The sequence below is a fragment of the Acomys russatus genome, chromosome 29 (genome assembly GCF_903995435.1).
Source record: "Acomys russatus chromosome 29, mAcoRus1.1, whole genome shotgun sequence".
In the NCBI taxonomy this organism is placed as follows: Eukaryota; Metazoa; Chordata; class Mammalia; order Rodentia; family Muridae; genus Acomys; species Acomys russatus.
Window position 1 is genome coordinate 12,153,194 of NC_067165.1, and position 17,889 is coordinate 12,171,082.

Consider the following 17,889-nt stretch of genomic DNA (forward strand, 5'->3'; position numbering starts at 1 on the left):
GTATCAGGATAGCATCAGAGACATTCTTGTGTTGGAGGCGCATGGGAGGGGCTTACCTCATCTTGTCTAGACAAAGTAGGGTAGTCAGTTCTCCAGTGTCCTGCTTATCCACAGTTCAGGCTAGGGCCTAGCAGTGGGTGAGGTACTGGAGCAGTCTTGCCCAGTGGTTTAGTGTTACCATAATTCTGGTGGAGTCCTTTGCCGCGGTGTCCATTTTCTTCTTGGAGGCCCTGAAGGTCATTACTAGGATCTGAGAGTCTCTCTGTCATAGTAAGCTTAAATATTGTAAATACCATATTTAGCAGATCTCTGATGGGTTTGAGGGCTAGTATCTATCAAGCATATTTGAGTTAAGCAATTCTTGTCTGTTTTTAGTTATTTGCTTTAAACTATACCTTGAAAACATAAAATAGGAGGCTAAATAAGGCTTATTCCTGTAGTTAATTACATTAGTATTTAGCATGACTACAAATATAGTTCTGAACATATAAGGTGGCTGACTACTAGCTGATATTTTTAAAAATTATCCTTAACAGTTTGTAATTAAATGACAGTTTCTAAACTAAAGCTCTTTCAGTATCAAAACAAGACTTTCAAATATAGAGACTGGGAACTTTCTTAATCCTAATATGGTATATTATTATAGAACATAACAGCTTTTTTATATGACTCAGTTTACTAAAATAGCTATAGCTGAACAGTGCTAGTAAAAGCAAGGAGGTTAGCTCAGCCTCTGTCAGCCTGAGTAGGCCTTAGGTAAGGAGAGACATATCTTTAAACCAATTATTCTTTTTCAATGTTGTAACCATCTAATATCCAAGGTCGTCGTCAGATTGCCTAAGGTCATTGTTTTATTTCATCATAAGATAGGAATTTTTCAGATTCTGGTGTTTAGCTATGGCCCTAATTTTTAGTCTTTTACTTATTTATTTAGTAAGATCATATATTGATTAAAACATTATGGTACAATAGCTGATAAACTGTAAAATGTCCCATAGCTTATAAATTAAAAGATTTTTAAAAGCTGTTTTTAAATATCCAGTGTTTAATTTTCTGTAAAACTTCAAAATCTCTCAATTGTGTGTTTTTTCAGTATCAAAATAAATAGTTTTTAAAGAGTAAAGACACAGAGCACAGAGCCACATGTGGTGGTGCCTGCCTTTAATCCCAGTAGGCGAGGCTGGACACAGAGACATGCCTGCCTCTGCCTCCCCGAGTACTGGGGTTGCAGGAGTGCGTCATTGCGCCCATCTCCTGTGTTACAGACTTTTAACCATACTCAATAATTTATAAGCCAATAATGTATAACCAAGACATAGAGAACATACCCCCAAATAAAATAGAGTTTAAAAGTAAGTGTCAATGGGTGGAACCCAACCTATAAAGACTCAGGAGGCAGATGCTGGGGTGAAAACCTACTAACTCAGAGAGGCAGCGAAAGCACCCCAGCTGAGCTCCTACTCAGCTCACATGCCAGAACAGGAAAGCCAAAAGGCCTCTCTTCTCCACACTGTCTTTACCTTCCTCTTCAGTGTCCCTCCAATCTCTTTAGTCCCTGTCAGCTGGTTGCTTGCCCCACCTCTTGGCCTAGTGTTAACCTTATTTACTTATTTTTATAGAAGCTCCTGGATTAAAGGTATGTGTTAGGACTGAGCCACACCACAACCACTTTTTTTTTTTTTTTTTTTTAAGCAATAAACAGAAAGTTCTTGGGTTACAGATTTAATCATAGCACAATTCAAAACAGGTTTTTTATAGTTCACAATGGGATCAAATAGCCTGCAACGTTTCCTCCTTTTTGTCTAAATAAAAGATCCTTTCTCTAACATCAATAAACTATATACTATCTGGGAAGAGTTATACTCACAGTGTCTAGTCCATATGTATTTAGCAGCCTTGGAGAAATTACTGTTATCTATCCTATGTTTGTGAGTTCAAAGTTCTGTACCTAAATCACTTTCTATCATAACTTGTATTTATCAACCTAAAAACATCTTTTTAGACCTTAAAACAATTTTCTAAACTTCTAAAAAAAATTTAAGCTTAACTGTGAGACTATAACTATCTAGTCTTTAACCTCATCAGAGACCTGAGAAGGATAAATATTATCTGAATAAAGAGGAAGCATAGAACAAGCAGCTTTTTTAAAAATTAAGATTTATTTATTTTATTTATTGTATATGAGTGCTTTATCTGTAGAAGAGGGCACCAGATCTCATTATAGATGTTTGTGAGTCACCATGTGGTTGCTGGGAATTGAACTCAGGACCTCTGGAAGAGCAGGCAGCGCTCTTAACCACTGAGCTATCTCTCCAGCCTGAACAAACAGCTTTAAAAACTAGAAATGAGAAGAGATTGCTTCTGCAACTTTGGAGCATCCATATCTTTGGCCTAATGGCCCCGAATATCTGATAGATTATTTTTCCTGTGAAGCAGGAATTATAAAGGACTTGCCTACCCTGTCCTTGCAAAGTTTGGCAGTTGACTTCCCTGTGTCCAGTTTGTCCAGTATTCTGTCTGAAGTTAAAGTAAGGACATTTTATTTCCAGTGGCTAGTTTGCCACAAATGAAGCAAACTCCATAAGGCTCTTTAATGCTCATCATCTTTTTTGAAGTAGTATGGGATGTTGCCAGGAATTGACATGTCTTATCAAAAAAGTCTTAAATTAATAACACATCTTTAAATGCCATATTCTGTAGATTTTTGAGTTTTTAAAGATTATTTATCTCAGTATATTTTAATAGGCAAATGTTGCTTGTCTCTAGCTATTTAGTATCTGATTAACTTTAAAAAATACCTGTTTAGGGTGCTGGAGAGATGGCTCAGTGGTTAAGAGCACTGTCTGCTCTTCCAGAGGTCATGAGTTCAATTCTCAGCAACCACATGATGGCTCATAGCCATCTATCAAGAGATCTGGTTCCCTCTTCTGGTGTGCAGGTGTACATGCAAGCAGAACACTGTATATGTAATAAAATAAATCTTTAAAAATAAAACAAAACAAACCACCTGTTTAAACTAGAACATAACAAAACCACAAGTTCGATTATTAACTTGCATTTCTTAATTATCCTAAATGGTTTGTGACAGTAGCTTTCAAAAGGACTAGAACTTCACATTGAATTTTTAAGAATTAACATCAGTATAATACCTTAAAAAAGAGTTGGTACATAGTATGTTGTGACTAAGATAGAACCTTAATTTTGTATCAGTATACAAAGATCTATATCAAATGTAACCAAATATAACCTTAACTTCATATCAGTATACAAAGATCTAGAAGAGTAGATTGAATAATCTACCCTTTCCCTGCTATTATTCTTATATTATTTCTATATCCCTCCGTTTTTCTTTTCTACCCTTCTTCCCTCCCCCCCCCCCTTCTTTCCTGGATAGGAGAGAAAGAAGAATAGAGGAAAGAAAAAGAGAGAAAGAGCCAGGCGTGGTGGCACACACCTTTAATCCCAGCACTTGGGAGGCAGAGACAGGCGGATCGCTGTGAGTTTGAGGCCAGCCTGGTCTACAAAGTGAGTCCAGGACAGCCAAGGTTACACAGAGAAACCCTGTCTCAGAGAGAGAGAGAGAGAGAGAGAGAGAGAGAGAGAGAGAGAGAGAGAGAGTCCCTGAATCTAACCTCCTATACTTATACTTTGTTCCCTCCCTGACCAATGCCGTTAATAACTTAGAACCAATCCCTTACAATGACAGCAAACATCCATCGCCCATTGAAAGACCAAAAACTAGCCACCCCATCTCTTGGTAATGGGGCAGTACTCTCTTAAAATTGCTTCCTGCTGATTTGAGACATAGTTTCCTTTTGGGGGCCCAAGAAATTGGGAAAATGGTCAAGTCTAGCTGTAATATTTGCTGTCCAGTCTGTATGTGCTATGAAAATGAAGTCCTGACTGGACCAGTCTATGAGGCTTGCCCATCTTAGCTAGCCGTTTTGAGGTTGTTCTGGATGCAGATTTTTGAAGAAACAGCTATTGAGGCAGTTTGTGAGGCTGCATCGTCTGGGCTACTTGTCTTCTTTGGTGTCTAGTCCTTTTTCTTCAGATGTTTTATTTGTCCAGTGGTCTCCATATTCTTCAGCTGGATGATTTTGTTCTCCTGCAAAGACAAAAGCAGAACCCTACCCTAACCCTAACCCTGATGCTGGTCTTAAGCTTGCCCTTTGTGATGCTACCCTTGAACTCCTGCTCCTCCTACTTCTTTCCTCTTGAGTGTTGGGATTACAGTCAAGAGCCACCATGCCTAGTTATAAAGTGTATATTTTTATTTTTCCTCCTGTAGGAGATACAGATGAAGAGGACTGCAATTGAAGCCTTTAACGAAACAATTAAAATATTTGAGGAGCAGTGTCATACCCAAGAACAACACAGTAAAGAATATATTGAGCGATTTCGTCGAGAGGGGAATGAAAAGGAGATTGAACGGTGAGTGTACTTAATACTCCATGTGAATACTGAATAAGACTGTTACTACTTAAGCCTTAATATGTCATACATTTTCACAGGATTATGATGAATTACGATAAATTGAAGTCACGTCTTGGTGAGATTCATGATAGCAAAGTGCGTCTAGAGCAGGATTTGAAGAAACAAGCTTTGGACAACCGGGAAATAGATAAAAAAATGAATAGCATCAAACCTGATCTGATCCAGCTGCGTAAGATCCGAGATCAGCACCTTGTGTGAGTAATCTGAGGCTGAATGCTGAGGGACTCAGCAGCTTCAGGTTGTTACTGGAACTAGAATTGTCACCAATGGGAGAAGAACTTGAAAATAAGAAGGTGATATTTAAGAATTTAGGAATGTGGCCCTTTATAGTAGGAGGTCCCAGAATGGCACAAATCAAGTTAGAATATAGTACTCTACTTCGTGCAAATAATTGGGAACTCTCAGGTAAAATTAGCAAAATGTTACACGGTACATGTTGGGGCTCAAGAGATGGCTCAGTGGTTAAGTCTACATACTGTTCTTCCCAAGGACCCAGGTTTGGTTTTCAGCACTGACATGGTGGCTCACAACCATCTGTAACCCCAATTCCAAGGGATCTGATGCCCTCTTCTGAAATCTGTGGGTATTAGGTTCATGATGTACAGACATACATGCAGGCAAGATAGTCATAAGATAAAAAAATGAAAAGCATATGTTGATGTTTTCTTAAAACATAAAAACTAGAAACTGTAGTTTTATGGTAGAATCACAGAAGTAGAATTATTCTCTCAAGGTAAATTCTACAAATAAGTAAATAGAACAGGTAGTTCCTTAAGGAAATTTTATGTTTAAGAAATGAAATTTGGCCAGGCGGTGGTGGCGCACTCAGGAGGCAGAGGCAGGCGGATCGCTGTGAGTTCGAGGCCAGCCTGGTCTACAAAGTGAGTCCAGGACAGCCAGGGATACACAGAGAGACCCTGCCTCAAAAAAAAAAAAAAAAAAAAAAAAAAGTGTTTTGGGGTCCTTAAAAATGCTTTGATTTTTGACATGACTGTGGCTAGATGTGTTTATATATATATATATATACACTGGTTTATCAGTTTGTATATGTAAGATCAACACACCTCATGTGTGTTGTAACTCAGTAAATACAGTAAGAACTTTTCTTTTTTAAACATTTATTTATTTTATGTAACAGAGTACATCGGAGGGCATCAGATCCTATTACAGATGGTTGTGAGCCACCATGTGGTTGCTGGGAATTGAACTCAGGACCTCTGGAAGAGCAGACAGTGCTTTTAATCTCTGAGCCACCTCTCCAGCCTCTGCATTCCTTTTAAGACAGCTCCTATTATTTGGACATATCATTTTATTTAACGATATCAATTATTGGGTTGTTTTGTCTTTTGGTTGTTATTAATAATGTGGCTACAAACACTCACATACATGTTTTTGAGAATAGATAGCTTTGAGATGATGTTTATGATAGTGAATATTAAGGAAAGGAGCCTTGGTTTGTGATGAACAAGTGTGTGTTTGTTTGTTTGTTTTTTAGTTTTTCGAGACAGTTTCTCTGTTCTGGAACTCACTCTAGCCTCAAATTCAGAGATCCTCCTGCCTTTGCCTCCCTGAGTGCTGGGATTAAAGGTGTGTGCCACCAGGCCTGGCTCATGAGTGTTTTTATACTCCGCGTGTACACTCCTGTTTTAGACCGTGGACCTTTACTATGTTTGAATGCAAGTATGTGTGTACTTTTAGAAATGAGAAGAAAGAAAATAAGACACATCCCTAATTTCAAGTGCTTTTCTATTTTTTCCTTTTTGCAGGGAAACATTGTGGTATTAATTGAAGGAAAAGTAATGGAGAGATTAATTTAGGGAAAACTCTGGCCGCTCTTCTTGAGACTAGGAAAAAAATAGGAGGTTCCCCATCTTTCAGAGCTTGGCTGGTTTCAACATATTTCCTTTATCCAGGCAGGCAGACTCTCACAGTGTCTTCCCTCTTGGCAGATGGCTCAGTCACAAAGGAGTGAGGCAGAAGCGCCTGAATGCCTGGCTGGGGATCAAGAGTGAGGATGCTGAGTAAGTCCCTCCCGCCAGAGGGCTTTGTTCTTCCATCATGCACGTGGGAAGTTGGCTCCAGGGCTTTGTTCTCCGTGTAAGGCTCCCCCACATCATGCACGTGGGAAGTTGGCTCCCAGGGTCACTTGTAGAACAGAGGACTTTGAGCCTCTTTTGAACTGAGTTCCCTGAAGAGTACTGTGTCCACACTTGAGTGTAGAAAGCCCCCAAACCTGCATGCGTACACTGCCATTCCAGTGTCTTAGGTTACTGAATGAGTTCTGTAGTTTTTGCAACGTAATAAGTAGTAAAGTTGTTTAAAACTAAATACTCACCTAATTTTATAAAGACCTAGAACAACATTTTATTAGCTTTTTGATATAAGAAAACTGATTGCTAGAATAATATTTCAAATATTTAATTTTTAGAAGCTATTTTATCAATGAGGAAGATGAGAACCTGCCGCATTATGATGAGAAAACCTGGTTTGTGGAGGATATCAACCGAGTACAAGCAGAGGACTTGCTTTATGGGAAACCAGATGGTGCATTCTTAATTCGTGAGAGCAGCAAGAAAGGATGTTACGCTTGTTCTGTTGTGTAAGTCGTCTCTGGGGATATGACCTTTTCAAATCTATATTAATTAGTGAAAGTCATTATCATAAAATTGAGATGGAATTAGCGCATAGTGTGATAAATTATGGTCTACTACCAGTGGTTATCTAATGGCTTTAGGATGTAACAGATTTGAGTCTGGCCCTGCTGCGTACTTGCTGTGTAATGTAGGTACATAGCTTACCTGTCCCATGTCTAGTCTTACATGTAAAGCAAAGGTAATAATAATACTTGCGCTGAGTAAATGCTACCTGTTAATATTGTTAGGATAATAATGCCACTGTAAGACGGGGTAGAAAGCAAAGGAAGGTAACCAAGTGACTGCTGTCAAAGAGAGCAAGGGTTAGACAACGATGGCTGTTTTTTTTCACACACACAATATAAGAATGAATATAAACAGCACAATAGCAGAAGAGGGACCGCCAAGGCTACATAGAGAAACCCTGTCATTATTTGGGAGAATCAAGGGGAACAGAGGGTAGCTAGGGGAATATAGTATGATCGAGGTACAATGACACATATGTCTCAAAAGTCATAATGGGGCTCAGTAGGTAAAGGCACTTGTCAAATTTGATGACCAGTGTTCCAGGCTGACACAGCAGAAGGAGAAAACCAACTCCTTCAGTTTGTTTACTGATTTTCACATGTATGTGTGCCCCAACATAAAGAAATATGACAGGTATGGTGGTGCACGCCTTTAGTCCCAGCACTCGAGATGGCAGAGGCAGGAGGATCTCTGTGAGTTCGAGGCCAGCCTAGTCTACCAAACTGAGTCCAAGACAGCCAAGGCTGCACAGAAACCCTGACTCAAAATACACCAAAACAAAAACGAAAAATTAGTGTAATTTAAAAACCCTTTAAAAAGTCACATTGAAACCCATTATTTTGTGTGTTAACGTAAAAAAATAGGAGGGCAAGCCGGGCGTGGTGGCGCACGCCTTTAATCCCAGCACTCGGGAGGCAGAGGCAGGTGGATCGCTGTGAGTTTGAAGCCAGCCTGGTCTACAAAGTGAGTCCAGGATGGCCAAGGCTACACAGAGAAACCCTGTCTCGAAAAACCAAAAAAACCAAAAAAAAAAAAAAAAAAAAAAAAAAAAAAGGAGGGCCAGGTAGAAAGGGATTCACAGAGTGGCACGACTACAAGATGAGCTGTCACACTCCGCTCCCAGGCTTCATTTCCTACAGTATCTAAGACAAATGAGGTCACTGTGACATAGCCATCATTAATAGCTCTTTCATGTGTGGGAAAATGTGTTCTGGTTGGGAAAAAAGAGAATTTGAGGTTTGTAGCAAAGGCGTTAGAGCTGGGCCCTAAAGCATGGATGCTGTCATGGAAGAAAATGAAGGCAGAACTGAGACGCACGCTGCTGTACGGCGGTGCTGCTGCCGTCTAAAGGCAGGACTGTGTACAGCATCCCACTTTTGTTTGATTTACATGGCTTAAGTTGTTTGAGTAGAAATGACAGAGAGGGCAGTGCCAGGCTTCAAACCTTTTTTTTTTTTTTTTTTAAAACAACCCAGTACATTAAGTCTCATAAGAACAAGGAAAGGAAGGTAGCAGCGTGTCTCCCATAGCTGATAAACACTTTCAGCAAAGTGGCTGGCTACAAAATTAACTCACACAAATGATAAGTAGATTGAGAAATAAGGGAAACAACCTTCACAATAGCCTCAAATAATTTAAAGTATCTTGGAGTAATTAACCAAGCAAGTGAAAGACCTGTATAATAAAAGCTTCATTCAAGTGATTTAAGATAGAAATTGAGATGATTTCAGAAGATCCCCCATGCTTATGGATTATTAGGGTAGTAAACATGGCCATTCTACCAAAAGCAATCTAAGCCATCCCCATTGAAATTCCAGCACAATCCTTTTCAGATCTTGAAAGGACAATTTTTAGTTTCATATGGAGACACAAAACCAGGATAGCTAAACCAATCCTGAACAATGAAGAAAATGCTAGAAGTGTCACCATACCTGATTTCAAGCTGTACTACAGAGCAATAATAATAAAAACTGCATGGTATTGGCATAAAAACAGACAACGTTGATCTTTGTAATTGAATTGAAGACTCATATGTGAATCTGAATACCTCTGGACACTCTGGCTTTTTTATTAAAAAGCAAAGTCAGGTGTCCCTAAAGACACAATGGAAAAAAGAAAATATCTATAACAAATGGTGCTGGGCAAATTGGATAATTCCATGTAGAAGAATCCAAATAAACCCCTACTTAATCCAAATAAACCCTGCAGAAAACTCAACTCCAGGTGGATCAAAGTCCTTCAACATAAAGCTGGGTGTGGTGGTGCACACTTGTAATCCCAGCACTTGGGAGGCAGAGGCAGGAGGATCTCTCTGAGTTCAAGGCCAGCCTGGTCTACAGATCGAGTCCAAGACAGCCAAGGCTACACAGAGAGAAACTCTTTCTCGGAAAACCAAACCTCAACATAAAACCAGATAACGCTGAACCTGATAGAAGAGAAAGTGTGGAGTAACCCTGAGCTCACTGGCACAGGAGAAGACTTTCTGAGCAGAACTCTGCTGGCACAGGCTCTAAGATTACCAATAATAAGTGGCACCTCATGAGACTGAGCAGCTTCTCCATGGCAAAGGACACCATCATTTGGACAGAGCAGCAGCCTACAGAATGGGAAAAAGGTTTTTACCAACTACATATCCAATAGAGGGTTACTGCCCAAAATATAAAGAAGAACTGAAAAAACTAGAGAGCAAGGAAACAAATAACCCAATTTTAAAATGGGGTAAAAATCTAAACAAAGAACCATCAAAAGAGGAATCTCAAATGGCTGTGAAACAATGAAACAAATGTTCAACATCCTTAGTCATCTGGGAAAATATAAACCCAAACTACTTTAAGAGTGCATTTTACACCTGTCAGAATGGCTAAAGTAGTAAGTGACAGCACATGCTGGTAAGGATGTGGAGCGAAGGGAACTCCTCCATTGCTGGTGGAGTGCAAGCTTATACAGCCACTGTGGAAATCAGTGAGGGGAAGATGGGAATTATCTACCTCAAGATCTAGCTATACCTGTTGATACTTGCTTTTTAAACCCTATTTTATCTGGGGTATTGAAGCCTCTACCTCCCTTCCACCAACCCCTTAACCCTGGGTATGAGAAAGGTTAGTGGGGAGAGTGGGCACAGACCCCTTTACCTCTGGTTGTTTAGGGTCAATACCAATCTCTGTCAACAGCAAACGCAGCAAGCAGTCTCCTCCAAGCCGCTGCATTGAAACATTTCTCTCCATCAGCCACACTGTCCGTCTCTGGTCTCTCCAAACTGCTGCACGCTTCACATCACCATCATAGCACCCCACATTTCTCTCTCCCTGCTCGCTGTTCATCCTCCTCAGATCAGAGTCCTAGACCACGCCCCTCTCCATGATGCGCGAGGCAGGCTGTTACCAGCTGGCAAAGACCATGTCTTGCATGAGACAGTTATCACATGTGGACAAACTAAAGCTCAAACTTAAACCCCACACTTAGGATTAAAACAAAAACATGCCGGGCGTGGTGGCGCACGCCTTTAATCCCAGCACTTGGGAGGCAGAGGCAGGCGGATCGCTGTGAGTTCGAGGCCAGTCTGGTCTACAAAGTGAGTCCAGGAAGTAACCAACCAATGTGTGATTTGACATAAAGCCCACTCCACGAGGTAGAAACCATACCTGACACTGCTTGGGTGATCAAGAACCAGACTGTAGCTTAAGGACCTAGGGTGAAACAAATACTACCGCTCTTTTTTTTTTGAAGAGCAATAAAGGACTGGAGAGATGGGTCAAAGGTTATGAGCTCTGGCTGCTCTTTCAGAGGTGCTCAGTTCAATTCCCAGCAACCATCAATAATGGGATCTGATGCCCTCTTCTGGCTTGCAGGTGTACATGCAGATTGAACACTCACATTAAATAAATAAATCTTAAAAAAAGAAAAAAAAAAAGAGCAATAAAATGATCTCTAATGACATTCTGCTGTGCACTACAGTTCAGTGCCTTGCTTAGCCATCATTAAAGAATCTTCCTGAGCTGCGGTTGGTGGCCCACACCTTTAAGCCCAGCACTCGGGAGGCAGAGGCAGGCAGATTGCTGAGTTCAAGGCCAGCCTGGTCTACAAAGTGGGTCTAGGACAGCCAAGTCTACACAGAGAAACCCTGTCTTGAAAAAACAAAAACAAAACAAAACAACACAAAAAAACAAAAAACCAAACAAACACAAAAACAAGCAAACAAACAACCCCCCCCCCCCAAGAAAAAAAAAGAAAGAAAAAGAATCTTCCTGGCTGCGTGGTGGATTCACAGGCTTTAATCCTAGCACTTGGGCAGAGGCAGGTGGATCTCTCAGAGTTCAAGGCCAGCCTGGTCCACAAATCAATTTCCAGGACAGCTAGAACTACACAGGGAAACCCTATCTCAATCCCCTCCCCCCAAAGAATTTTTCTTCTGTAGCAGAGGGGAGCAAATACAAAGACCCATATCGAGACATTATTCAGATTCAGAGAATGAGAGACCTTGGAACACTTAACCCTCCATCAAATTCCTCCCCTCAGGACTCAGGGAAGAGGAAGCAGAAAGAGTGTAAAAGCCGGAGGGTAAGGAAACAAAGCCCACTAAATCAACAAGGGCAAAGTTTATATGAGCTCAGAGAGCCTGAGGCAGCATGCACAGGGCCTGCATGGGTCCTGCACCAGGGCCTCTTTGAATATATTATGGCTTCCAGTTTAGTGTTTTGGGGGATTCCTGGTATGAAACTCTGTTTCTTGTGCCTTTTCTCGGGCTCTTTTCCTTCTGTTTGTTTTTTCCAATTCCATGTGTTAATTTTTGTTTTATCTTACTTTATTATTATCCCTTAGTAGTTTATTTTCTAATGAAAGACAGAAAGGGAGTGGATGCACATGGTGGGGAGGAATGGGAGGAGTAGAGGGAAGGGAGACTGTAATCAGGATGTATTATGTAAGAAGAAACTTTTTAATTCTATTTTCAATAAAAGGAACAAAACAAAACAACAAGAAACCACAGAAAAGCCAATTAATGTCATATTAGGAAAGGAACCTCCCTAAAAGAATCACATTATATGCTCAACATATTCACAAATAGTATTTGCAAAATGCAAATACTTTCATTTCCTAGGAGTAGGGGAGAATTTCTGTTACCAGATAAAAGGTGTCACACTTAATTGATACAAAAGTTTGGGCGCCTTCCTCTAAGAGCACTCTGTCTACTCTGAAAGGCTTTGTGATTGAACCAAGAGTGGCAGCATATGCCTGTAATCCTTCCCAGTACTAAACAGCAGAGGCAGGTGGATCTCTGTGAGTTCCAGGCCGGCCTGGCCTACGTAGGGAGTATCAGGCCTGTCAAGGTATAATGTTAGACCTTGTCTTAAAAACAAAAAAAGACTGGGGCTGGAGAGATGGCTCAGCGGTTAAGAGCACTGGCTGCTCTTCCAGAGGTTCTGAGTTCAATTCCCAGCAACCACATGGTGGCTCACAACCATCTATACCCTCTAATCCCCTTTTCTGGCATGCAGGTATACAAGTAGATAGAGCACTCATATACATAAAAAAATATTTAAAGAAAAATTAAAAAAAAAAGATTTATGATTGGAAAAGAAGAGGTAAACTGGACTTATAGAGGTTGCAGGCTACATCAGTGTGTGTGTGTGTGTGTGTGTGTGTGTGTGTGTGTGTGTAAGTGTATAACTACTCTTAGTATATATTTAATTTTGGATAGGGTCTCATGTACCCCAGGCAGCCCTTGAACCTGTTGTGTATCTGTCTGATTGTTACCCTGAGCTTCTGGTACTCAGGCTTCTATTTCCCAAGTGTTGGGTGCTTCCATGCCTAGTTTATTTTTTTTTAAAGTGTATTTCTTTGTACTAGTAATGAAAATTCAAAAATGAGGTGGCATGCCATTTAAAATTATGAATTGCCTAGGAACTAAACAAATGAGAGTTGTATAATGATATCTGAGAAAATGTGATTGAAAATATTAATAGCTAGAGCAGTGGTTCTCAACCTTCCTAATGCTGGGACCCTTTAATACAGTTGATGTTGTGGTGACCCCTCAACCATAAAATTGTTTTTGTTGCTTCTTCATAACTGTAACTTTGTTACCATTATGATTCATAATGTAAGTCTGTGTTTTCCAGTGGTCTTAAGTGACCCCTGTGAAAGAGTCAATCAACCTCCAAAGGGGTCATGACCCACAGGTTGAGAACTGCTGGTCTAGAGGAGTCTTCCTGTTACTGTCTCACCTACTCAGCTCCTTGAGACGTAATAAATGTGAACTATCAGCCCTTCATAAAGTTGATCTATGCAGTTATCAAACAGAATCCTGAACCCTAGCTGAATGTCTGGCAGGAATAAACAAGACTGTTCTAAAATTTCTAAGAAGTGCAGGGGACCCAAAATAACCAAAACAATTTCAAGAAAATAAGTATGTAAGCTGTAACACTACCACTTTGGTTTCAGAATTCACAATTGTAAGCTATAGCAACCAACAGCCATGAGAAATTAACATAGGATAGACATGTATGGGGAGTGACAGGAATCGAGGGCTGAGACATTGGTGGTTGTTTTAAGAATCGAAGTCAAGCCTTTAAGAGGCACAGTTACGTTTGATTGACAGGATGCTTCTGCATGGGATCCTTTGTATAACAGTTGTTCTGAACTTCCTGCCTACTGTGTCCCACCTTATTGTTTTCCCACGGTGTCTTGCAGTGCGGATGGAGAAGTGAAGCACTGTGTGATCTACAGCACCGCTCGAGGATACGGCTTTGCAGAACCCTACAACCTGTACAGCTCGCTGAAGGAGCTGGTACTCCATTACCAACAGACGTCCCTGGTTCAGCACAATGACTCCCTCAACGTCAGGCTCGCCTACCCTGTTCACGCACAGATGCCCTCGCTCTGCAGATAAGCAGAGTGGCAGAGACACGCTCTCTAGCAGTTTTTGCCTAAGGTGTTTATTAGACTACGATGAGGGCATTCTTTCTACGGAGACTGCTTGTTTTGCACAAGTGATTCTGTGAATGTGAGGTGGAGAGGCCAAGCAGTAGCTGGCCACTTGCCCAGGGTCTCTGGACTCAGTTGTGCTGCTGCACTGACGTACTAAGCTGGAAGCAGATACTGGTTTCATGGGGGTTTGGTTTTGTTGTCAGGCACCTTTAAAAGAGCAGTTAACTTGGTGGGGGTGGGGCGGGGCTTTCACATGGAAGCTTCTGAAGAGGCCATGTCCTCTTGTCTTCAACTCTGAGAATGTAGTAGGTCATGGTTCTGTTGGGAGCTGTTTTGCTTCAATAGTCTCTCCCCACCCCCCCAATATGAAGCTGACTTTGGCACTGTGGTAAAATGGGATTTGGGGTTTAAAGGAAAAAAAAAAAAAAAAAACCAAAGGAAAATAGGGAGGTATAGGGCTTCATTTACAGAATCTAAACCAAGGAGGCAAAAGACTCCTTCAGTCAATGTTACTTCAATTTTACCAATGAAATTTAGGCTTCAGCATCTTACCATCTCCTCCCTCTAAAGCACTGTGCTCATAAACCAACAGAGCAGCATTGCCAGACCAAGGCCGAAGGGGAGGACAGTCGTAGCTGAATGTGCACTTCTGTTCCAAAACTTGAAAGAAAACTAGAAATGTGAGTTTCAACAAACACTAAAATTGGTCAGTGTGTTTCCTTTTGCTCTGGCCTCATTTCTCAGAAATGAGGAATAGAATTATTTTGTGGGGATAGTGAGCTTTGAGTCATAATGAAGTTGGTGCTTGTGTGGTGTTTGTTTAGTCTAAGGAATGATGTTTGAAACCTTTCTAAGTTGTTTTATGAGTAAAGAAAAGGTGCGATCCAGTGCTTTTAGATGGCTTGATATACCAAATAATGATAGAGAACAACATTGTTGTGTGCTTCCCCAGGGTTAAAAAAGCCTTGCCAAAACTATACGAGGGTTAATTTGCCTTCATTTCCCCTTCCTTTTCTGGGTGGGGTTTAGGGAGCCATAGGTAGTTAAGGGAGGACTCAGTTTGTGTCAGAAATCTCGGTAAATCACAGGCACATGGGCCCTGGTGTCCAGGGTGAAGGGCCCCATCACATTGCATGTTACTCCATACTGTAGTTGGAACTTCTGACAGGAGAGGGGATAGCATGGAGTTCAGCGTATCTGAGGCTTTCCTATTTGCCTTCTTTGTGAGCGAGCCATGAAGGCACTGTGCACAGCCTGCTCTCATGCCTCAGTGGCTGTGATTTTAGGCCAGGAATTTTGTGCTCCGTGTGGTTTAGGCCCTCCAGCTAAGTGAAGCTAGGTAGAGGGCAAGCATCTGTTCCTGGCTTCACACTCATGTTAAGTGAGTCCAGCTGCTTCAGAGCCAATCCTGGAGCCATAGCAGGCTCATTATGACTCAGATGCTGAGTGCAGTGATGTGCAGTCAAGCATTCTAGGTGAACAAGATAAGCAACCTGTACCTGGGTCTTGGCTCATGAGGCCTACGATTAGGGAAGATAAGAGTTTGGGGGCCAAAATAAAGACAAAGATGACTTTCCCCGTGCACTTACTCTGGTGACAGTGTCTAGAACGAACTGCAGTATAGAGATAGGTCAATAAGTTTTGGAAAGCCATCACAGTGAGGACAGGAAGGAAAGGGTATATTATGCTGCCTTTTCTGTTCATGCTCCAGTATGGAATGAGCAGCCACTGTTCAGGGCCCTGCCTTTCTCAAAATTGCCAGCTTGAAATCTTGCTCAGTCTACCAAGAAATGCCAGGCTATTTGCCGATTGGCATGCCTGTGTGATTTTGCACCTGACGTTGAACCTGCTGAGGCAGTTAAGTTACCTTCTCAAGATTAGGTATGAGGAATGCCTCCGATCAAGCACTAAAATTTTGGTATGTCCTGAGTTCTTTTTTTCCCAACTGAGTCAAAATGGAATAGGATATACTACTTTAGTGTTGAATATTGTCATTACTTTGTAGGCAGATATGGAAGATGCACAGGAGAGAGCAAGCAGCATCTTAGCATCTATACTTGGGCTAGACTGAAGAAAGGCTGGTTTTCAGCTCTGTATTCCTTTCTCTTTAAGTGATTGCTTTGTGGAATCTGAGACCAATGGATCATTTAAAAAATTGGACGTTACCTTTTTCTGACATGTTTGCCACATGATGTACTTGATCCTGAGCTGTGGAAATGGCATAAGGACCAGTCTCCTAACAGTGGCCCTAGTGTCTGAGTCAACATGCTACTGCTCCATGGCCTGGAAGCAGGTATTGGTCTTCCCAAGTCTAGCTCAGTGTTCTGTCCCATAATTTGGGCCCCTGAGTCTCTATTTTGGCCTCTTAACTGTCTGAAGCAGAGTGTAGAGAGACAGAACAGCCAGTCCCCAACATGAAAGCAGCTTTGGGTTGGCTAGGTCCTTTTTTAAAAAAATAACAGTGCTGTTTCCACCTGTTATAGTTCAAGCACCGGTAGGTTGTCTGTGTTCTTGTCACTGCTCCAGCCATGGATGAAGACATCCTATAGCTCCACTCCTGAGACATAGGATCTCCACATTTATTTCAGACTCCTCGATCCAGTGTGGCATCTTCCCCGTCTCTTGTTGCTGCAAGGTACCAGCTCCATGCATTCTTTTGAGCTTAAAAAATGTATCCAAGAAATTTCTGGTTTCTAGGATGATTTCTGCTGCTAGTTAGGACACCAGAGTAGCTCTCTGTGAGGTTTCCATGGCACAAACCAAGAGGGTCCATGCTCGGTCCTTTGCTGCCAACTGCTCAGTCTTGACTTAGCTCTAGCCATTTGTGACAACCAACCTTGTTTCCTTACAAATCCTTGCGCATGTAACTTTGGTACACAGTTGTTTCTTGTGAAGAGTTTATTCTGTTGTCTTTGATGTAATAAAAAGTTCATGTAGTTTATGTAAAAACAACTCAGAAGGAAGCCAGTTGTGTCTTGTGTTGGGACAATTCATAATGTAGTTCCTAGATTACTCTTGCAAATTGTTCTCGTCACCATGTGTTTAGACATTGTTGTGCAGTTGTGGGGAAGGGGCAGGGGGAAGGTAAGGCCAGAACATTGGGGCCTTTTTTTTTTTTTTTTTTTTTTTAAAAGCACCTTCTCCAAGATTGGATGGTCTGACTGATTGCTCCAGATGCAATAAAGACATTGCAGTGAAGCACCTTTTTGTCGTCTTTGCATGGAGGGCAATGGGCTTACAGCATTTAGGGAGGAAGGTAAGTAAGTGGTTCTGCAGTCTTCTGTAAGAGAAAATCAACTCTCAACACCTGTCTACCCCAAAGAGGACACAAGCATATCAAATACCATTTCTTCCCCTTAATACCCATTCCAGTAAGTGTATTTATTGGTTCTCATGCCCAGAAGTAAGCATCTCATCATACTCTGGGGTTAGGAGAAATGAACTTAGTCTCGCAGTTTGTCCCTCTCCAAGGCACATTATCCATGTTGCGTGTTGAGGGAATGCCTGTTTTGTACACTTCTTTCCTGTTGTGTCGTGAACTGTCATGAATGATGTTTAATCCTCGGTCAAAATTACCTCCTGTCCACCTGTCCTTGGAAATCTCCACTAGGATATAGCATCTCATAGGCATTTTGGATTTAGAGAACATAGAAAGGTTGACTACCAGCCTCCTTTTTGTTAAATCGCAATTAGGCATCTTCCAATTGGTGCCATCCTTCATGTACATTTTGGATTCTATTTCCTCTCATCTCTGGAATCTTTTGTTCACTGTTTTCTTAAGGCAGATCATACCTACCCTACATTTAAAATG

The 17,889-nt window shown here is 41.3% G+C and overlaps 1 protein-coding gene across 1 annotated transcript in view; it reads left to right on the forward strand.

The window, feature by feature from the left end:
- The window catches only part of Pik3r3 (phosphoinositide-3-kinase regulatory subunit 3), a 54,193-nt gene extending 39,772 nt beyond the window's left edge, over positions 1-14,421 (forward strand). Inside the window, exons 6-10 of the mRNA XM_051171934.1 lie at positions 4,292-4,434; positions 4,515-4,691; positions 6,447-6,518; positions 6,926-7,096; positions 13,842-14,421. Of these exons, the coding sequence (XP_051027891.1) occupies positions 4,292-4,434; positions 4,515-4,691; positions 6,447-6,518; positions 6,926-7,096; positions 13,842-14,040 (762 nt within the window). The 3' untranslated portion in view covers positions 14,041-14,421. The remainder of the gene's footprint in view (positions 1-4,291; positions 4,435-4,514; positions 4,692-6,446; positions 6,519-6,925; positions 7,097-13,841) is intronic.
- The last annotated feature ends 3,468 nt before the right edge of the window (positions 14,422-17,889 follow it).